General features: G+C 41.2%; 1 protein-coding gene across 2 annotated transcripts in view; it reads right to left on the bottom strand.

Annotated features, from left to right (window-relative positions):
• Window positions 1-22082, bottom strand: part of ca16b (carbonic anhydrase XVI b) — a 115212-nt gene that overhangs the window by 40260 nt on the left and 52870 nt on the right. For both annotated transcript variants that reach the window (XM_072684729.1, XM_072684730.1), the window contains 5 exons: window positions 19397-19576; window positions 13328-13476; window positions 6834-6929; window positions 2993-3059; window positions 2669-2826 (listed from right to left, as the gene is read on the bottom strand). In XM_072684729.1, the coding sequence (XP_072540830.1) occupies window positions 2669-2826; window positions 2993-3059; window positions 6834-6929; window positions 13328-13476; window positions 19397-19576 (650 nt within the window). The remainder of the gene's footprint in view (window positions 1-2668; window positions 2827-2992; window positions 3060-6833; window positions 6930-13327; window positions 13477-19396; window positions 19577-22082) is intronic.

Raw genomic sequence — 22082 nt, 5'->3', positions numbered from 1 at the left:
ACACTTTATGAGGGTAGCTTGTGTGTTGACAAGTGTTATAGTGTCTGACAACTTCGGGTGTTCCAGCTATTACGATACCAGCGCTTGTCAAGAAAAATATCACAGGTTGTCACAGCTTTGTATAAAGTGATACCTAATGTGAAAGACAACTCCAGGGGGTTATTGAACGGTGCAACTGGCTAAGAATGCTGCATGCTATCGTGAAGATAAAGGCTGAAATGATGACAATGCCATTGCTGCCCGTGGTCAGGAGTCCAAAAAAGCACGACTGGTTCTGCTCTCTATGTGTGAATGAGTGCTTGGTTCATTTATTCTGTAGATTTACAGCAGTACAGACTGATTCTGCCCATCTATGAGTTTATATACACAGAACTGAATGCTTTTTCAGATTTTGGCATATTACGCCCTAGGATGTTGTATGTGCAGAAAGTTAGAACACATGCAGTGGCCAGCTTCAGAGGAAAGATAAGCTTGCCTTCCTTCCGTGGGTGGGAACTGGACAAAAATCCAAAAAGAACACCTACATGAGGGTGGAATAGCAAGCCTGCTGTATAACGGCTAGAGTGGATTGACTGAGTGAAGAGTCTGAAAACAGCAGAGCTGATAATCTCTCCTGGAGGGCAAAGCTGCATGTACATTCACACAGTCATTTTGGACCTGATGCACTAAAGACACATAGGGAACAGAACCAGGACAAGCCAGCCATATTCACCATTGCCTTTAACCTATCTCTGATCAAACACACACAGTGACAGTCATTATTGACAGTGGCCAGCGCTGTGGCATCCAGGGTGAAAGGCTTTGCTCGTATGCCCAACAGTGGCAGCTTGCCAAACCCAGGTATTGAATCTTCAACTCTGTCATCAATAGCCTGATGCACTAACCACTGAGCTACCACTGCACTGCACTGAAGGCAGATAAGGAAATATTGCAGAGACTGGGATTCGAACTGGAGTCAGCGGTGTGGGGGAGCAGTGCTATATGATACACGGCTATATGATTTATTATACCCAAGTGCACCACCACAATGAACCACCACAATGTTAAACAGAAGGTAACCTGCCCCCTAAATTATCTTTTTTAGTTATAATTTAACTACTTTTCCTAGTGTGATGCCAATATTAGAGAAAGTGAAGCATCACCTTTGGTCATACTTCCATGACAGCTGTACACCACCAGGGTACATACACCGTCTTAGAAAATATGACCCTTATAGATCTGCCTGGACCTGTTGGGATTTTTAATCATGAAAAAGGAGCCATATCCTACATTTTACTTGTATTTTATTTTATTATATTATAATGTTAAATTGGTAAAGAACATTTTCATCAAGGAACCTTTTCACAGTCACATCTCTACAGCAGAAATTCCTCTTTAGGTTTTTTAGGGAACCAAAAGGTGTTCTTCTATGGCATTACTCAATGAACTCTTTATATGACCTTTATTTTTAAAAGTGTGCATTAAACACTCTTAAAAAATGATTTTTTCCATTAAAAATGTAATAAAACTGCTGCCTATAGGGTCTCGCTGGCAACAGAGTATATTTACTACATTCTACACCACCTCATCTCAGAGATTAATGTACTTCACATATACAGCTTGAGGCAGTTGAATATGTAAATCTGCTTAAAAGGAGCTGTCTGCAGTAAACAGGAAAGTTTCGGCGAGAGTAATGTAGCTGGGGAGCTCGAGCCCAGTGGGAGAATGGGAATTTTCAGCATGGAAAAATCCTCCTGTGCGTGCTGTGGCACTGGTCTACACCCAGGACCGTTTATATACTAAACAACAGGCAGAGATGAAGCCCACATATGTGCCTGTGTTTGAGTGAATGTGGCTGTGGATCAGCCGGAAGGGAGTACACGCTTCCCATCGGTTTCAAGTAGGAGGTAATATTTATACATGATTGTGTTCCTTTTAAACTAGGATTCTTTATGTCCCACACTGTGGCCCTCTCCTCACTGCAGCAGCTTTCCATATAGACACCTAATCTGAATTGGATAAATTACACTTATGGAAGGTTGTCATAAGTAAGAAGCTGTTCAAAAGTTTCGAAACATCTGTCTCTGTTAATGATTTCTGTTCTTTTATATACAATGTAAACCTGAGTATAAGGTTTGTTTATTGGTTAAATATTAGTTATATACAGTATGATTATTTTACACATTTTATTCAATATTTCAAGTCATTTGTGAGCATAAACACTGCACTTATCTATTCACAATAGCTTTTGATTACCACTTTTGAAACACAATGCATTTTGCATATTAATTAAATTAAAAATATATGTATATCATATAGATAAATATATTCATTTACTTAATAATTGTTTTAAAGTAATCTACAGCCCTGTTCTAATCATTTTAGACAGATCTAAAATGTGAAATCATAATTTATAAAGCTTTATCGCTTCCCATTAATTCTTTGAATTTTGTATTATTTGTTTATAATTTTATTATAAACAAAGTTTATTTGCAATTCTTTTTTTATTATATTAATAAAAAAAACTCCTGCAGTGTAAATATCGATGAACTGCTGAAAATGTTACATTTTATTGAGCATAATATTTGAGAGTTATTGAGGGAATATTTGATTGGACAAGACAGTGTCTTAGAGTGATAAGATATGAACGTGTCCATGTATGCACTTGACAGTAAATGGATATGCTTACCTGGTGGTAGGACAGATAAACAGGTCGACTGAAGACGATCCACTCCACTACTTTACTGCATGGGGGTGTAGTCAGGGAGCCAGTGTATCGGTAGTAGCTTCCCAAAGAGGATGGCAACAGGTCCCTCAGGATAAAAGGCCCAAGACTCGTCTCTTTCTCTGGTGAATTCAAGTCAAACAACAAATAAACCACCCAACCTAATACGCAGCTTTCCACTCTCAGTAGGCTGCTATTGTGCACTTGATGGATCCTTATGAATCTGGCCATTGCGTCTCTACAGTAGTAATATCCAGCACTCTGGCCTGAGGGAGACTTAAAACTCACCATGATGAACAACCCGTTTGAGACCAGTGATGATAGGCTCAGCTGCCATATTGTCCTTCTTCCCCACCTGCAAATATCCAATTAGAAAAGGCTTCAGAGAAGGAACCATGCTATTCTGTTTGTACTGTTTGTTTGTACGGTACACATCTTTCACCGCGTCCATAAATTATTCCACAGGAGGATAAGAAATGCTTTAATGTAAGAAAGTTTGGATATGCTGATGTAAGCACTTTTTATAAGACTCTTATTCAGGTCATTAGACAGTGTGCATTCACTCTTATTCTCTAATGTACAGCGGCTCTGTTTGGTTGGAGAGGCAGAAAGGCAGAGCCCATGGGAACTTCCAGCATGGGAGCGCCACATTGATTAGCTATATAAAACTCAGAAGCATGGCCACGTCCCGCTTTAAACGACACCATTCGTCTGGGCACTAATAGCGGTAAGCCATAACGCTGTCAGGACCGGCTGTGAGTGTTTAGGTCCCCACATGCACGCAGTCTTTCACCGCCTGACAACGGACCTACATAGAACACACCTGTGCTCCACTTTCCGCCTGAGGAATAGACCTGTTGCCTGAGGGATAGCGTGTGCGAAAAGGGTCTTTGTTTTTGTGCCAATGAGTGGATGAAAAATGAACAAATGCTTTATGCGTGGGTGCAAAAACAGCTAAATGATAAATGGACTATAACACAGTGCTGGCCTCTGCAAGCTGAACACCATGGTATCACCTTCACTGTTTTTCAGCCTATCAGCTGCAACTGTAGCACGCAGTCAATTACCAGAGACAATCATTTAAAATAAACCTCTGTTACATATGAAAGAACAGATGACCTGTTGACCTAAAACAGCAGGGACATCTGGTATAAATGGGCTAACAATACTAAGCCCTCCTTCCCTTTCAACGAAAAATACATGTCTATCTAATTATTTTGGGCTTATGTTGACCCAAGAACAATGGCACCACCAAAGGGTCATAAGAAAAACACAAACATACAAATATGTAGCTGCTCTACCTCGAGCCCAAGCCACAAATTAACACAACATATGTGTAATTGTGAAAAGTACATTGTGGCAGATTCTACTCAGATTACTAATAAACGGCCTACCTAAACTCATAACTGCTGCACTGCTTGTGTCTTTTATTATGCACATTAAGTAGACATTCACAGTGCAGGCTAGAAAAAGTAAGTGAACTAAATGCAATAGTGGGTAGATAACCCTTTAGCCACAAACCACCAAACATTCCATGTAGCTGCAAACAAGATTTGCACAATATTGAGGACATATTTTGACTACTCCACCCCGCAAATGTGTTTCAGTTCAATATTTCTGGGACGCCTTATGTGCACAGCCTCTTCAGGTCAATCAGATCTAATCAGATCCAAATAAGGTCAGAATTATGACTTGGCCATTCCAAAACACAAATCTGCTCCAAACTTTAGTTGATGTTACTACGTGTTTGGGTCATTGTCCTGTTACATGACCCATCATCTCTTTAGCTTCAGGTCAAGGACTGCTGCCCTTACATTCTCCTCCCTCAACAATAAATAATTGCAGGGCATCCATGCCCTGAGGCATACCATGACACTCCCTCCACCATGCTTCACAGGTGGGATAAGGATTTAGTGATTTTGTGAATTAGGATTTAGTGTTATTTTTCCTACCAATAAAGCACTGTGCATTTGTCCTAAAGGTTCACATTTTGTCTCATCTGTCCAAAGTAAAATAAAACAGATCGGCTTCATAATGGGTTGAAGAGGCATCTAGGTCCTTTTCTGAAATCAGATTGGCTGATATGTGTGCGGCTGTTGTAAAATAATATACTCACATGACAACAATATACTCAATATACTTTTGGTCATAAAAATATGAGCATGTTCCACACTTGACTTGCAACATCTAATGATGTTCAAATGGTAAAAAGAGAAACTGCTGAGAAATACAGAGCAACTGTTCTGTTAGCTTAGTATCTGTGTTAGGTGATAGTACACATCAACAGAATAAGTGTTGAGCGATCACAGTGCTTGTGCCTGTGGCTGTTACATAGCAGCATAGTTGTTTATTAAAAAGCAACCACTACACTTTTATTTAAGAGTTTGTATGTGTGTGTCTATATGTATGTAAATAGTACATACGAGAGAGTGTTTTCAAATCAAAATCAAATCAAATTTTATTTGTCACATACATAGTCATACACAGTATAACTTGCAGTGAAATGCTTTTTAGATGCTTTTATCAGGGTATAATTGCAGTAACTGAAAAAGCATTACAAAGGTGATGCTACAATGTGTGACCTATTGACCTCACACAAAATGTGATCTCCCATCACATGAATATACCTTTTAGATGTTATCAGTAGAAGCCAGTGGGCAGACGCTGAACACCTACTCAATTGTATTTATTATAAATATGTTTAAACTCAACAACTTTTCTGTTCTAGGTACAGGAAAATGACCAGTGGTGAACCGTGAGTATTAACGCTGGGTCTTAAATGTCGAAATCAAGAAAATAACCTTGGTCCAAAAGTTTCATAAGCTAACATGGAAACATGAACATTTTTTGGCTGTTTTTGATTACATGAACGTTATTTCCTAATTATGTTGGGATCTAATCCGATGTCTGTCTGATGTCTATCTCTGTGTGAGGTTTTTTTGTTCAGCTCAGTCCTAATCAATGAAAGAGCTCTCTTGACTGTCTACTCAGGTACCACAGGGAAAACAATCTGTATTGATATTTCAGGTATATAATCCTTTTTTTGCTATGATGATTCCTCATTGACAATTTCTGTCCATGGCAATCAATCATAGGTTACAGATGTGGTAGATTGATGTGTCTCACATTCAAATCACTTCTCAAAACTCGCTTTTCTTTTTTTTTAAATGTAGGATTTATTGTTGTTTAATATCTTATTAAATTGTACTGTGCATTCTTTTATATACTTTTGTATCCTTTTAATAGTTTTTTTATGTATGTAAAGTGACTTTGAATATCCTGAAAATTACTATTATTAGTTATTTATTATTATTATTATTATTATTACAGAGGAAGGAATACAACTTTTTAAATTCCAAGTCATTTTGGAGTATTTCTATCATCATCACACAATGTAAAAACCAACTGCCAGACTTAAACTGTGCCAAAACATTAAAAACGGAAACAAATATTTTAGTTCAAATAATGCAGACCAGTTTTTGTCTATGTCACATTATTGGTGTATTGTAATTTTCTAAACTTTGCAAAGCCTGGTCAGTGTAGCAAAACCTTATCAGGGCAGCGTCAACAGGTGAAGGGGGAAGATAGCAGTCAAGACATCAAGACTGCTTTTTATTAGTGGATAAAATACAATCGCAATCCTAGTATTTTGTCCTGGTTTCCAGTATTGATCTCAAACTTATTCTCAGAACTGTCTGATTCACTCAAACTGCACTTATAAGAAATAAAACCAGGAATAGTTGTGGCACACAGCGCTTAGCGGGCTGACAGCTAGAGCAAACTGCCTCATTTTTTCAATGTCTTATCCACCAAGGTTCATGCACCCCCTCTATCGCTCCCTCTCTTTGCCCCTCTCTCTGAAGAGGATAGCAATAGCAGAAGCTTACACTGCACACAGTGACACCTCCACCGGTTATCAAGGCGACAGTCATTTTGGCCGAGACTTATCGAACCCTTTTGAAGAAAAAGTTTTTTATTTATTTATTTTTTGCATGAGCAATTTCAGCGCCATGCTCAGTGACTGGAGTAGGCCTGTGTCAAAAGCACAAGCCAATCATCCGCTCTCTCTTGCTCTATCTATAAATGCCCGTTTATTTGCCTGTGGAGAAGTGCAGAGGTGGATCCTTACCTGAAAGAAGACAGCCATGGCAGCAATGATTCTCCTCTCCTTTATCGCAGTGCTGAGACTGTCAAAGTCATCTGAATTATAGAAGTAAATCTGCATCTGTGGGCACAGACAGGCAAACGTGATGAAAAGGCTTTCATCAGCCTTTTCAAGACACCAAACAGCTCGCACCCATGCGCTGCTCTGCGATGACTGTTAGCGAAATAAATAAAGAAATAAAGAAATAAAATTACGATAAGTTGCCATGATCTGTGAGGCAGTCTCTTTGATTGATTTACAGCTCTTTTTCAAGCAGAAAGAAAAATCCTGTTCTCATCCTCACAGGCTAACCTGAGCGAAATAAACTCCGTATCGCACTCGTATCCTCATTCACGAGCCGATAGGCATTTTGACATTGGTGACAATTAAGGATTATTCATTTTCTCGGTGGAAAGGATTTAAGGGGGGAATTCAAAGCTCCGCATCAAATCTGCTCAATACAGCACGATAAACATTGTGTCCATGTGGCCGTAAACATTGTCTCAGTGCAGTCGCGACAAATGAGTTTAAAATAAATGCTAAATCCACCGTTTGTGACAGAAGAGGCGGGAGGAGGCAAACTGAGAGGGAAGGAGAGAGAGAGAAAGAGAGAGAGAGAGAGAGAGAGAGAGAGAGAGAGAGAGAGAGAGAGAGAGAAAGAGAGATTGTTGCAATGATGGGAATGGGATTAGGCGTCTCTATGACGATCACGTCCCGACTGAACTAATTCTCTGGCAACCTCTCATCTTTCAGCATCCCTCCTTTTGCATCTTTGTGTTCCCTCACCATGTCAAATTGAGGATATTTGTTCGCCGCACTCCTTCGCTCCTGAACCGAAGCACACTGCATGCAGCCGGCCCGCTTCGAGCCACAACAGGCTCGAAAAAAAAGAAAGAAAACAAATATATAAATAAATGCAGCGCCTTTCTTAAACCCCAGATTTTACGGGCTGTAACACGCAATGTTTAGACAACCGTCTGCAAACTGCGTTGACGCCGCTTGTGTTGGCGATTAAGTTTAATCTGGTGAGTGACCACTGAGCCAGTGGTCAGCTGAAGCCATCCATGAATAACTGGATGAGGCTTGCTTTGTCTTCTGTTTATTTTGTGTGTGTGTGTGTGTGTGCAAATGATGTTCACTGGTGTGTTACTAGTGATACATGTCAATAACGTCAGCTATGCTCTGCAAATGCTGTGAAGCTGATCCTTCTAATGAGGCAGGCTTGCCAGAGAGAGATGTCCTCTATGGACCCGAAGCAGGCGCCGAAACCTTTGTGAAAACTTTGTCAGACAGTTCGGTGGAAAAAGTACGCCTAGTCCTGGGCTCTAAGCAATTTTCCATGTAGAATCCCCAGCGACATAAAATCTAGTTATGATAAGACATAATCCTATATGCAGTAAAATGGCCCTCTGCCATGTTATTAGTTCAGCTGCAAATGCATTCATCTAGCTTGGGCCGTAATACGTTATTGACTCTATGTTCACAGTGTAACATATTAATATAACCTAAATGTGATTAAACATGCTTAAAAACTGCTGATCAGACCTATCTGACCTATCTGTGATATTTTTATACTGAGTAGCATCTCAGTACAATTCCCAAAGCTTGCTACATCACTAATTCAGAACTAAAGACAACAGAGAAAGCAAATACGGGAGAAATGAGTGCACCGGGCTCTTCTACATGCAGGTGGTGTTGTAGACCCTGCTGTGTTTGCTCACTCAAAGTATTATCCAGCTTTTATATGGAGAAGGTAAGATCAGGTATGATTCACTTTTGTGCTGGGTCTCAATTCAGGAGTCCACATAAGGAACGCTGGCATGGTTGGCTGGCGTTATCCTGCTGTAGAAGCCATCCTCCTTTCATCTTTATCTTTTTACTGATGGTGTGAAGTTTGCATTCAGAATTTGCTGGTTTTTAATCAAATGCATTCTTCTCTTTACCAGTGAAATGTTCCCTGTGCCACTGACTGTAACAAAAGCCCAAGGCATGATCGATCCACTCTGTGCTTAACAGTTGGAGAAGTGTTCTTTTCATGAAATTCTGTACCCTTTTTCTCCAAACATACCTTTGCCTAATGCAGCTAAAATGTTCTAGTTTAACTTCAAAAGGTTAAGGCTTGTTTAGACGTTCCATTGAAAACCTCTGTCACTGATTTGTAGTGAGGACGCTGGAAAGGGTTTTCTTCTGATGACTCTCCTTAATAGAAGGTTATGTTTGCGCAGGTGTTGCTGCACAGTCGAATAGTGCGCCACCACTGCAGAGGCTGCTAAATCTTGGTGAAGGTGAAGTAATTCTAAGAGCAATTCTTGCAATACTTGTTTTCTTAGTCTTCTAAAGCACAACTTGACCTCCACTGTTTCTACTGACTGCCTTTAATAAATGCCTTTTTACATTTTCAGTGCTAGGCAGCTGCTTAGATGCTGCTTAGGCTGCTGGTTGTTGGGACAAGGTTTGGGAAGTCAGAGTTTTAATAAAGCTTTGAAATTTGCATCACCTGGTCTTCCTTAATGGTGATTGTGAACAAGCCATAACCATAACAAGCTAATTAAGTTCTGATACCCTGAGAGTTCTCTTAGAAATCTCCTGAATTGCTCAACCTTGCCTTTTTTCACTACACAATCATACAAAACAAAAATAAAACACTACTCTTGAGAGGATTAACTGAAAAGAGTGTTTCATCTTTAATGTCATGCCTCTTGGAGATCATTTCATCTTCTACTCACTTAACTGTTCACAGCAACAAACGTTTTGACCAGGGCTGCCCAAGCCACTGCCCCTGTACACTTTTTTGTTTTGCCCACAAGAGCAGGATTAACTTAATTAAAAAGAAATCATGGACTCACATTCTCCAAATTTGGAACTTGTGGGACTGTGTTTTGGAAATGTGTGCATGAGAAAAACTCAAAGCCAACAACTATAGGAGGCGTGTGACCGCCAGTGTAGCTCCAGGTTCTGAAGCAATGCTGTGGACTTGCGGTTATTTCCGCCCTAAGTGCATTTTGTCCTTGAACAAAAGTTGAGCTGAAATAATGGTCTGCTTCTGAAACCGAGAGAGGATGCCCCTGGCAACGGAACGCAACACAAGACCCCCAGGGCATCTAGGCAAGAGCAGCTGAGCACCAAGCAGAACTCCCAGTCCAGAATAACTGAGTAATTAGGAGCAGACAGCAGAGCAACGATTTGAGAAGGAATTAAACCTCTAACACAGAAGAAAGAAGTACAGTCAAAGGCTCACTAATGAAAACCAGTCTCCCTCAGAGTTCCTCAGAACCGCAGCCTTTAATGGTGTCCATTTGTTGCCCGTGTTAGCGTTCACAGACAGAAACACAGTAGCCAGCTTTTTTTCCCACCACAAGCTCTAGAGCACATTAGCCCATTCGCACAATCTCAGTAGCTTATTTACTCAGTGAAGATTGACCCGAGGTCTGATGGACAACTGCACCTACACAACCCCAGCTAATAAATCTGAATTCAGCAGGATAGCAAGCAAGGAAACACATAATAAATGCACTGAAGCATATGCTTAGGATCATAGAAATGGTGTGAATGCTTGGGCACACATGTAATGCTAGAACTGTGTGGGTTGCATGCTGCATTTATAATTATGCATGAGTGTTAAGTGCAGTTGTACTTTTAGACTTGGGTTTTAGATAATTGGCCATGTAGTGTTGGTCTGATCTGCTCCGTGCTGCCGAGTCTCTTCTGTATAAATTAATGGAACGATTCTTTTCACCTTTCTTCTCACCAGCCTTGCCTCCTACAGGCCTTTCATAAAAAAGAATAAATACAAGGCCTTTTTCAAGGCCGAATTGAAAAAGCATTTCAAGCCTAATGGCATATTTCATAACAGTCATTTCATAATGACTTCACGTCTTCCAAACAGGTACAAAATGAAGAGAGGACCGGCAACTGTAATTGACCACAGAAAATTGCTTGATTTAAAATGTGAAAGATGAACACAGAACACAGATGCTGAAATGACAGAGTGCCCTAAAAGGAAGACTTGTACCTAATGGTAGTATTTAAGATATAATTCAAATATCTAATTGTGATTAATTACATATTTTTTTGCAGTAAATTACATGTATCACATGCCTTATTTGCTCAAATGTGACCCTATTGAAATGTTTTCTCTTTGAGAAGTAGAGTTTTTTGTTTATATTATTATTGTCATTATTATTATTATAATTATTATTATTAATAATAATAATAAAGTGTATATAATTTTGATTCATAATTTTATGATTCATAATTCTATGATTCAACAACACACCTCATCATCAATTGTACCCTCTCAGCTTGTCTACATCCCATGTATTCTGCTGAAGGCATCCTTTCTTCAGTGCTAATGTCACTAATATCAGAATCAGAATCAGAATCAGAGCATATTCTGATATTTCAGAATCAGTGGTACTGCTGGTGTATTTTGCTTGTAAATTATCCTACAGGCTCAATGTACTTATAGTAGTAAACATCTGTGAACTTGTGAACTGTGTAGAAACTGCATTTGAACAAGAAGGAAGCTATATGAGCTAAACCTCAATTGATTGGACTGCTTTTACAGTGCACTATAAAAGCCATGGGCTTTACATTCAAATGGTGAACTGAATGTTAAAAAGTGAGTCTTGCAACCTGTGTCTGAATATAAAGAGCTTTCTATAAGACATATAAAATACCCTGCTTGGGGGTAGAGTAAAAAGCCATTTGAGATTCAGCCCCAGGCGCTTTCAGAGCAAAGCATGTGATCAGCAGCCGTTTTCTTTCAGCGTGAAACTAAAGATGATTCAACGAGTTAAACTAGGGAACTGCGTCAACAGCATGAATAACCGCAAAAATGGTGGTATTAATAATTCATGGTGTTAAAATTCCTGTTGCTGCTTGCCATTAGCAGCAGGAGCCTGAGAGAGCACAATTGGCCCTGCTCTCTCCGGATGGGCAGATGGCTCTTTCTCTCCCCACATCACTTCAGTGTGATGCTGGCGGGCATGATGCATTTGATGCAGCAGAGCTAGGTACCCATCGCTTTCCTTCAACGCGGTGGTTGCCTGGTGACGCTGCATTGGCGGCAGATTCAAAAGGTACGGTGGCTGGTTGTGAGCGTATCGGAGGAGGCATGTGTTGGTTCTCACACTTTTAGTGTTGGGAACATTATTTGTGATAGGGTGAGAGTACTAATAAGTGGGTTGGGTAATTGGCTATCCAAAAATAGGGCAATCTTTTATCACCACTGTCAAGCCAAAACCTCCATAACGTCAATCTGGCAGTTGTTCTTTGACTTTGTGTCAAAGTGTCATGATGAATGGACTAATTATTCCAAAATGACCTGGAATAAATTCATTTTATCTTCCACTGAAAGTTAAGTTTTTCCCTGCTCCTGTCAAGTTGCCACTTTGGAGATACAAGGTTTTTGTGTAACAGCGACAGTGTATATTTCCCTGCTGTCCAATGAAAAACATGTATCTCCATTTTTAGTTTTCTCCATCCTATAAACCCTGTAGCTGCCTTGTACTCTGTGTAGATAATTACGGATCAATGGACAAATAGAAATGCCCCAAAATAAACAGAATTTTTTTTTTTTCATTGAAAGTTCAGAAGGTTTTTTCCCTCTACTGTAAAGTTCATGTTTTTCATTGGACAGTGACAATTTACTGTACACAACTGTACAGAGTTACCATAGTCTTTCTATCATCTCAAACCAGTCTGGCCATTCTTTGTTGACCACTCTCATCAACAAGTCTGCAGAACTGTTGCTCACTAAATGTCTTTATCATCATTCTGAGGAAACTCTAGAGACTGTTTTGCTGGAAATCCAAGGAAATCAGCAGTTCTAGAAACACCCAAACCAGTCCACCTGGCACAAGTTTCTGATTCTGAAGCTGCTGGCCCGTATCTGCATGATGTAACGCATTGCACTGCTGATTAGATAATTAATTGCATGAATGACTAGGTGTATAGGTGTTATAATAATAAAGTGTTCGGTGAGTGAATATAGTAAGATAGATAAATTCAAGTCAACAACAAACTAACAGGGTTCATCAGGATTCACCAGGTCAATACAAGATAATCTTATTCTGAACCTCTGAAATCACCATTGTTTAATGAACTCCTTCACACATCACATGAGTTATTTCAGGGCATGGTAGGCTCATACGAACTCTGCGGGAGTTCACTTAAGACTGACGGAGTTAATTTAACACTGGTAGTTTTACTATGAGAGCACATGATTGAGCACAGTGTCAGCTAATTTCTCTAATTACCCATAGCTGGGTTGAAGAGAAAGCAACAGAGAATGGGATCAAGGCTTTATACAGTGCTAAAAAAGATTGACACCTTTAGCTCATGATCAAAACACAGCAGGCATAATGTCAGTCGATGCCTCACACTGATCTGCATTTGATAGGGTGCTTCTGCACAAAGCAGATTGGCCTGGCTGGCGTAAACGTCAGGATTAAAATAAGCAATATTTCATGCATTACCTCTACAGGAAACCTCTTTCCATTAATGCTGTGCTCAGAGCCGGCCGATCCGTTGGTGTGGCCCCAGTGAAACTCCACCTTCTCTGCCTTGAACCGCCCAGGTAGTGCAGCCCCTCTTACGAAATAGTCGTTCTTCAGCAGAATGGAGACTAAAGAAGAAAAAAAAGGGACGGGTGGGGAAGAGGGAGGGGTGAAGAGGAAGGAAGTAAGGAAGACATACAAATCATTGCTGCAGCTAAGTTAGGAATGGACTGCTTCCCTCGTTTACGGAGATCTCCTCAAAGATCTAGAGACTGGGTGGAGAAACGGCAACTAGAACAATGCCATTTTCTTCCTTCATTGTTTCCACCCTGTTACTCTGTTCACATCTGAGAAAAGTGGCTTACACAAAGTGCTACCGGCAGAATTAAGACAGCAGCGAATTAAGCTGGAAAATCCATTTGCACATAGGCAAAGGACACTTTGTCCACACACAATACTTTAATTAGTCACATTTAAATATTCTGAACAAAAAAAAAAATATCACTGAGAGATCTCAGTTTGGACCTTGTACTCAGGGGGCACGTTCCACTATGTGTCCAGTGACTTCATCAAGTCAAGTCAAGTCAAGTCAAGTGGGTTTATTGTCATTTCAACTACATACAGAGTACACAGTGAAACGAAACAACGTTCCTCCCGGACCATGGTGCAACATAGACAGTGCATACAAGACACAAGTGCAACACAAACAAACAAGTGCGGACAGACAACACAGTACAGAGAGAGGATAATAAATAATGACTGTAGTGTGCAAGTTGTGCAATGTGCGATAAATAGAGTCCAGTGAGGTAGTAAAGTTATCAGTGCAAATGCTTGTGCAAAAAATGCTTCCCATGTTATCTGGGATAAATGGTTGGAAAGAGAGAGAGAGGGAGAGAGAGAGAGAGAGAGAGAGAGAGAGGGAGAGTGTAAGATATCAGTTCAGGAGTTGAGTTGTGTTGAGGAGTCTGATGGCTTGGGGGAAGAAGCTATTGCAGAGTCTGGTCGTGTTGGACCGGATGCTGCGGTACCTTCTTCCTGATGGCAGGAGGGAGAACAGACTGTGTGAAGGGTGGGTGGAGTCATCCACAATGCTGGTTGCTTTGCGGATGCAGCGGGTGGTGTAAATGTCCATGACGGAGGGGAGAGAGACTCCGATGATCTTCTCAGCTGTCCTCACAATGCGTTGGAGGGACTTGCGGTCAGAGGCTGTGCAGGTCCCAAACCAGGCAGTGATGCAGCTGCTTAGGATGCTCTCTATGGTTCCCCTATAGAAGAGGGTGAGGATGGGTGGAGGGAGACGGGCCTTTCTCAGCTTCCGGAGGAAGTAGAGACGCTGTTGGGCTTTCTTGGCTGTAGAGCTGGTGTTCAGGGACCAGGTGAGGTTCTCCGCTAGGTGGACACCAAGGAACTTGGTGCTCTTAACGATCTCCACAGAGGAGCCGTTGATGTTAAGCGGAGAGTGGTCCGGTCTTGATTTCCTGAAGTCAACAACCATTTCCTTGGTCTTCTCTACATTCCAGTGAAGGTTGTTGACTGTACACCAGTCTGTCAGCTGCTGCACCTCCTCTCTGTATGCTGACTCGTCGCCTTTGCTGATGAGACCCAGCACAGTTGTATCATCGGCGAACTTTATGATGCTGTTAGAACTGTGTTTCGCAACACAGTCATGAGTCAGCAGGGTGAACAGCAGAGGACTCAGTACACTGCCCTGAGGTGCCCCAGTGTTCATGGTGATGGTGCTGGAGCTGCTGTCCCCGAACCGGACTAACTGGGGCCTTCCTGTCAGGAAGTCCAGGATCCAGTTGCAGAGGGGGGTGTTGAGGCCCAGCAGGCTTAACTTCCTCGTGAGGTTCTGTGGGATGATGGTGTTGAATGCTGAACTGAAGTCTATGAACAGCATTCTGACGTAGGTGTCCTTCTTCTCCAGGTGGGTAAGGGAGAGATGAAGGGTGGTGGTGATGGCATCGTCCGTGGAGCGGTTGGGACGATATGCAAATTGCAGAGGGTCCAATGAAGAGGGCAGTTGGTTCTTGATGTTCCTCATGACTAACCTCTCGAAGCACTTCATGATGATGGGCGTGAGAGCTACGGGACGGTAGTCATTGAGGCAGGACACCGTGGACTTCTTCGGCACGGGGACGATGGTGGTGGTCTTGAGGCACGTTGGGACAGTGGAGCTGTCAACTCTTATATTAAAGCCTGTCACATTCAGCTACATTAAGAGTGGCCTCGCTCCTCATTAATGCCTAAAATGACATATTAATTTAGCCATGTCATTTTTTTCAAACGCCCTACACAAATCCCTATCTCTCTTTCTCTCCTTTTAGGGCGAGTTCAGTTAAAATAATATAGCAGCTAAACACTAACCCCAGCTTAGAGCGATGTCATGCAGCTTGGGCCCAAGTCAACATTTTAATTACTCTTCATGGCCTACAGTTAATGTATCCTTTCAGAGTGAGCTCCAGTTTGTTATGTGCCTTATTAAATACCTCACTGAATGCATATATGAACAGTACACACTAAATGGGCTAAAAAGTAAGTAGTGGTAAATGGTAAAGTACCACGTAATAGAACAACATCTACACTCTAACTCAAATAGAACCTAGGAAATTATTGAATTTCTGTCTAATTTGTTTACTGATATTGATTCACTGTATTACACGGTATTAAATGGGTCATTCCTCCACTGAAGAGCCAGATTTCTGACATTTTCCACAGACTTTGAGGCTGTAAAAATGAGCTTATAATTGGAATAAATCTGAATAAAAAGTCCTTTTGAATTACATCTTGTATGTAAATCTCAAAGAAAGAAAAAATACATAAACCTCCTAAACTCCTTAGACCCACCTGTGGTTCTTGCAGGGAGCAGCTCAGCCAGTTTGCATGTCTTGGCATGTAGTTATCAATTCGTTATTCTCATGGTGTAATAAAAGTCAGGAGCAAAAGGGGTTAATGAAATCTATTCATATTTCTGAAATATTGAGCTAAAATATTGTGTGTCAGTGCTTTTGCTCATGAAATAAAATGCAACAGCAGGCAGATCTTGTGACGTTTTTTCCGGTATGCAGTATCTATCAAAAGTGGACCGAGGAAGGACAACCAGTGAACCAATAACAAGGTCAAGGACACCTAAGACTCATTGATGCAATCCATGGAGGCCCCACCTCACCACTTACAGGACTTACTACAGGATCTGCTGCTGTCGTCTTTGCGGCTAATACCCACAGAATGCCCATGCCTCAAATGGTCAGATCTGTTGTGGCACATGGGGGACCTACGCAATATGAGGTACTAACGATATGGCTGATCGGTTTAATAACAACTTCAAAGCGATATTTACCTACAATTTGACATTGAATCTACACTGGCAGTGGACTATACTTTAGACAGGCTCAGATTTTAGTAATCACCGTAGTGGTGTTATGGTTACCAGTGCTACAACTACAGAGCTCATTCAGTATAACAGAATATACTTCAATTAGATGTGAACATTTATACCACCTTTGCCAATAGAATAACCATGGAAACGATACATGGTAAGTGTATTAATTAAATAACATTCGCAAACTTTTAAAGTAGCTATAAATTCATTAGCTGTTTTGTTACCTGAATAGAGAACAACAGAATCACTGCCAAAGTGGTTCTTTGTAGTGTTCCCATTAGCATCATGTCACACCTAGTCAAGTATTACTAATGCATACTAAGCGCCCATTTAAGCGCCTGTTAGATCACGCCCCCTCACACCTGATAAAACACCTACACCAGCCTGCCAGGTTGTCGTCGCAGGCTTGGGCAGCAGGCCTATAACGTTTCCTCAGCATGCCGCATCACAGAGATTAGGATGAATGGCAAAGAACCACTCGAGTGAGCCTGAGGGTACACAAGCTTTAGCGGCAGATCCAGCGTTTAATCCTGAGGCGAGCGAAAAGGCATGGAGCGCGAATAAACAAACTGGGAGTCGGAAGGGAATGAGAGTGGCGTTTGAAGAGAGACGGAGGGGAGAACGCAAGGCGGCAATGAAACAAGGGCCTGTGGTGACTCTATATCCACACACACATGTGCGGGGTACGCACAAAGGGAGGATAAAGACGCGGTGTACACGGGAAAGGCCATCCAAGCAAAGGCTTTATGGGATCTAATACAGTGATCTGTAAACTGAAGCAGAGACCCCTATTGCTTCCCTGAGTAGTGCTGGCACATTGTGCTGATGGGTTTGCCGCAAGGGTCTCTAAACACTCTGTGTGCTAAAAGCAAAGACAGTGTGATAGGCACAGTAGGTGCACTTTGAAACACTATTTTGTAATGTAGGTACACAAATCCTTATTAAGCTTACCAGAACCAGGCCTTCACAGAAAATGCAATGCTACAAAAACAAGTCACGAAAGTAGGTCCCAGAGCCTTTACTACAAGCGAAGTCATCTTAAAAGTCATCTAGTCAATATATCAAATATTTTTTTATTTTTAGAATATTTTTCAGCTGTTGGAACTTTTATCAAAGTGGAATTTTTAGCGTAGTTGTTGTGAATGGTAAAATTACCACTACACTGATCAGCCATAACATTAATACCACCTCCTTGTTTCTCCACTTATTGCCAATTCTATCAGCTCCACTTACCATTTAGCACTGGTAGTTCTATAATTACAGACTGTATCCATCTGTTTCTCTGTATACTTTATTAGCATCCTTTCACTCTCCTGTTCTTCAATGGTCAGGACCCAACATGACCACCACAGAGCAGCTATTATTTGGGTGGTGGGTCATTCTCAGCATTGCAGTTACTCCATTGACAAGGTGGTGGTGTGTTAGTAGTGTGTGTTTTTAAACACTGTGTCCACTCACTGTGCACTCTATTAGACACCCATACCTAGTTGGTCCACCTTGCAGATCAAGCTTGTAGACCACCTTGTAGACCACCTTGGAGCTCATGTGCTGCTGCACAGTTTGTGGTGGTCCTCCTCCAGTCCTTCATCAGTGATCGCAGGATGCTGCCCACAGGATATTTCTGATTGGTGGACTATTCTCACCACCATGTGGTGGTCCTGTGGGGTGGTCCTGACCATTGAAGAACATGGTGAAAGGAGGCTAACAAAGTATGCAGTGCAAATGGATGTCCTACAGTATGGACTTATAGACCTACACAGTGCTCCTATATGGGAAGTGGAGCTGATTTAATGGACAATAAGTGTAAAAACATAGAGGTGGTGTTAATAGAATGTCTAATTGATATATACATCTTATCATTAAACATCTATTTTTTAAGGTTTTCACTATTTGAAAACCAGCTGTTATCTGATGAAGAATGGACCAACAGAGTAGGACCAACATAATATGGGGTAACATCTTGTTACATTAACCTACATTCAAGTACAGAACATTGAATCCTTCTCTTATGAAGTCATCCTTCCCAACATACAAGGTTTTGTTACAGCAGCAACAATATACATGCCCTGTTTTGCCCACGCTTTGTGGAAGGCCATGCTGGAGCCCAGTTGTGGAGCATTACCATAAATGCTGTCCAAAGTTTCAGCAGCAGGGCGCGCATTAAAATGGGATCCGGCGAGATCTTCAATCCATGTTTGCTATAAAAAGCCGATACGTGGCAAAGCAAAGGCCAAGATCAATGGGGATGTGTCAGACTTTGCAAAAGGCGTGTTTGATATTTGTTTGGGCTTGTTCTTTAGCTGAGGCAGGGGGGAGTGGTGGTTAGCCAACTCACTTCAAACAAAGACCTGATGCAATCATGTGTCATGATGAAATATTGCAGGGAAAAAAGCGTCCAGCCTTATATCACTTGTGCATCGCAATTATTTTGATTTTCTTGATAATTTAAAACACAGTTCTGAAGGAAAGATCATAGATCTCTTTTAAGTGTAACTCGTTTCCCCGCTGTCCTAATCGTTGGTGTGATCAGCTTAACACAAACACACCCATGTCTGCTTGTTTGTGAAGGAAACACTGAGTAAATGGTGTTTTTCACCATCAGATGTTACTAAGGACAGCAGTTTGGCAAAACCCTGGATGACAGATTTGTATGATATGAATCTAACCTGTTTTTCCTGTGTTTTTCATGGAGGTCTTGTTAGATGATTTGACTTCAAAGCCCTCCAGTGTGAGCTCCTGGCACTCCTCAGAGACCTGAGCCTCTTCATCCGGAATGTCCACAGGCGACTGATTCCTTTCTCCACACTCGGGGTATACGGACGCCCACCTCCATGGACCATGATTGCCTAGGAACACATGCGAAATCACACAACATCACTGTTATTGCCATATTCTTACATCCCAGTGTGCATGTACAACTAATGTTTTTTCATTTACATGCTACTTGTTACTAGAGGTTAAAGACAAGCTTCGAATCTCATTTGATAAACACACATCGTTGTCTGATACTGTGAGTTTTGAGCCAGTCTAATTATTTTAGTTTGAGATATTAGTATGAATATAGAGCAACTAGAAAGTATCCAAGAAAACCTGTCCTGAAGGGATATATGTTCAGATGAAATAACCAATAAATAAAGTGGAGAAAATAAATGCAATTACTCATAAGACATCTACACAAAATGCTAAAGTTGGCTAAGTAGTCAAGTAGTTTGTTGCCAGCCTCAATATAAATTCTCAACTGAGCCAAATGCCTCAAAACTCAACAGATAACACTTCACCTTGTAGCAGGACAATGGCCTGAAACATGCCAATAAAGCATCTATGTGTCTTTTAATAAATAAAAGTGGAAGGTCAGTTCAGTCACCAAGCTCAGACCACATGGGGCTTGGTGCACTTGGAACCACATGCACTCCACTTTCTGAAGATTAGACTGTCGGAGGGTGCAACAAAAAAACCTTCAGGCCATCCTTAATATATATATACAGCCCCCATCTGCAGAGGAAAACCAGCTCTCTAAATGTGAATTAACAAAATGTAAAGTCAACACAAGCTTCTTCAGTTACTGAATCCTCCTCCCTGTGATGGGGCCGAGCTAACATTTGATATTCATCTGCATCCCAGGCTCCCTGAGACAGAGAAATATGAGCATAGCTGCTCGGCAAACACGAGGAGCCGAGCTGATTAATGGTTTCATTAACAGTGGCAGCAGACATATCACAGTCCGTGTTGAAATTAAATATGTACATGCTTGCAAATGCTTAAGGTGCTTAAACATCAGATTACTTTCCGGAGATTCTGGTACAGAAACAATAAAAGGAAAAAGAACACTTTGGTGAAAGAGAGAAACACTTCAATTATGCAACTAAATAGGGAGGACACCACATATGCCTATTTACTTGCTCTGGGGCTAGTCAGAAGATGGACCTTTTTATGGTATTCCGGCTAATGGTAATATGAGTTTAATGATATTAACATAATGGCCCATATAGACTGCATGCCCAAAGGTTTGTAGACATCAACAAGGTTTCGTCTGAAATCAAGGGTATTAATAAGTGGCTTGTCTCTTTCTTTGCTGCAATAATGGCCTTTACTCTTGTAGGAAAACCTTATATTAGATGATAGAACATTACTATGAGGATTCAATTGCATTTAGCCAGAGGTCAGCCTGTTGGATGATAAGTTCTGGATCACAAACACCACTCCAGCTTATCCTAAAGGTACTGGAATGAGCGCCATCTTTCTAGAGAACGCAGTTCCACTGCTCCACAGTGTAGTACTGGGGCTCTAGTCAAATCTCGGCATTGGGCATCTTAGTCTTATGTGTGGCCGTGCCGCATTGTACTGGCCATGCAAACTGTGTGCTCCCAACTGAACATCTATCTAAGCAATGGGCACAGCATAAGGAAGTTAAATCTACTAAATAGAAGGGTTGTAAGTCTACATTTAGACTTATAACACAAGTTATGGGAGATGCTGCCAAATCATTCCTGTTATTCTAACTTTAAAAAATGCAGAGCATGTCAATCTACAGGGCACAAGGCTAATGCAAATGGAGAAGTAATCTATGTAAAGCTATGCTGAGTAAAGCATTTGCTGTTTGCTTTTCTATTCCCCAACTCCACGCCTGCTGAGGTTAATGTATACTGCACTGAGAGCTATTGTAAAGTTGGAAAAGCAGAAATGGGCAACTGAAGTTAATCACTCCTATTTTAGGACCTGCTCTCTCCTACTATCAGCTAAATGTGCAGGCTTTACCATGGCAACTGCACACTCTCAGCAAAACAACCAGGAACGAAATCTAACTATCCACTCTAATTTCATCATCATTACCACACACTCAGAGCTGCTCTGCAGGGCCTGATAGCGAGGGAGAACACAGGAGTGGGAATGGTCCCCTTGGATTAGCCCCAAATGAGCACTGAGGGTTGCCATTACGACACTATCACAGGAACAGACGTGTGACGAACCACAGGGATGCTTTATGGTCAGGCCGATACTCGTGTGTACAGCCAATTCCACTTGGACCAGAATAAATATTAAATAGAATAACTTCTATGCAATCAAGAAGAAGAAATCACTTTTGTGATTGCAATTAGTGGGTTAAAGTCACTGCACCTATGACTGTAATGATGTATATGTAATGATGTATCACTTTCATGGCATCCTGAGGGAAGTCCTGTATGTCTTCAGACTCATTTCAGCTAATACGCATTGATTCTACTGCTCAGTTAACTCGCTCTGCTGTCTCCCCCCATCTTAAACACTAATGCCATTAAATTCCTCACAGCGTTCAGTTCCACCTAATTAGCCTGATGATACTGTATGACATGCGGGCGATCTTTTAAGATGCCC

This window comes from Salminus brasiliensis, chromosome 7 (genome assembly GCF_030463535.1).
Source record: "Salminus brasiliensis chromosome 7, fSalBra1.hap2, whole genome shotgun sequence".
NCBI lineage: Eukaryota > Metazoa > Chordata > Actinopteri > Characiformes > Bryconidae > Salminus > Salminus brasiliensis.
The sequence above is the reverse complement of the archived record's forward strand: the minus strand, read 5'-3'. Positions and strand labels throughout refer to the sequence as shown.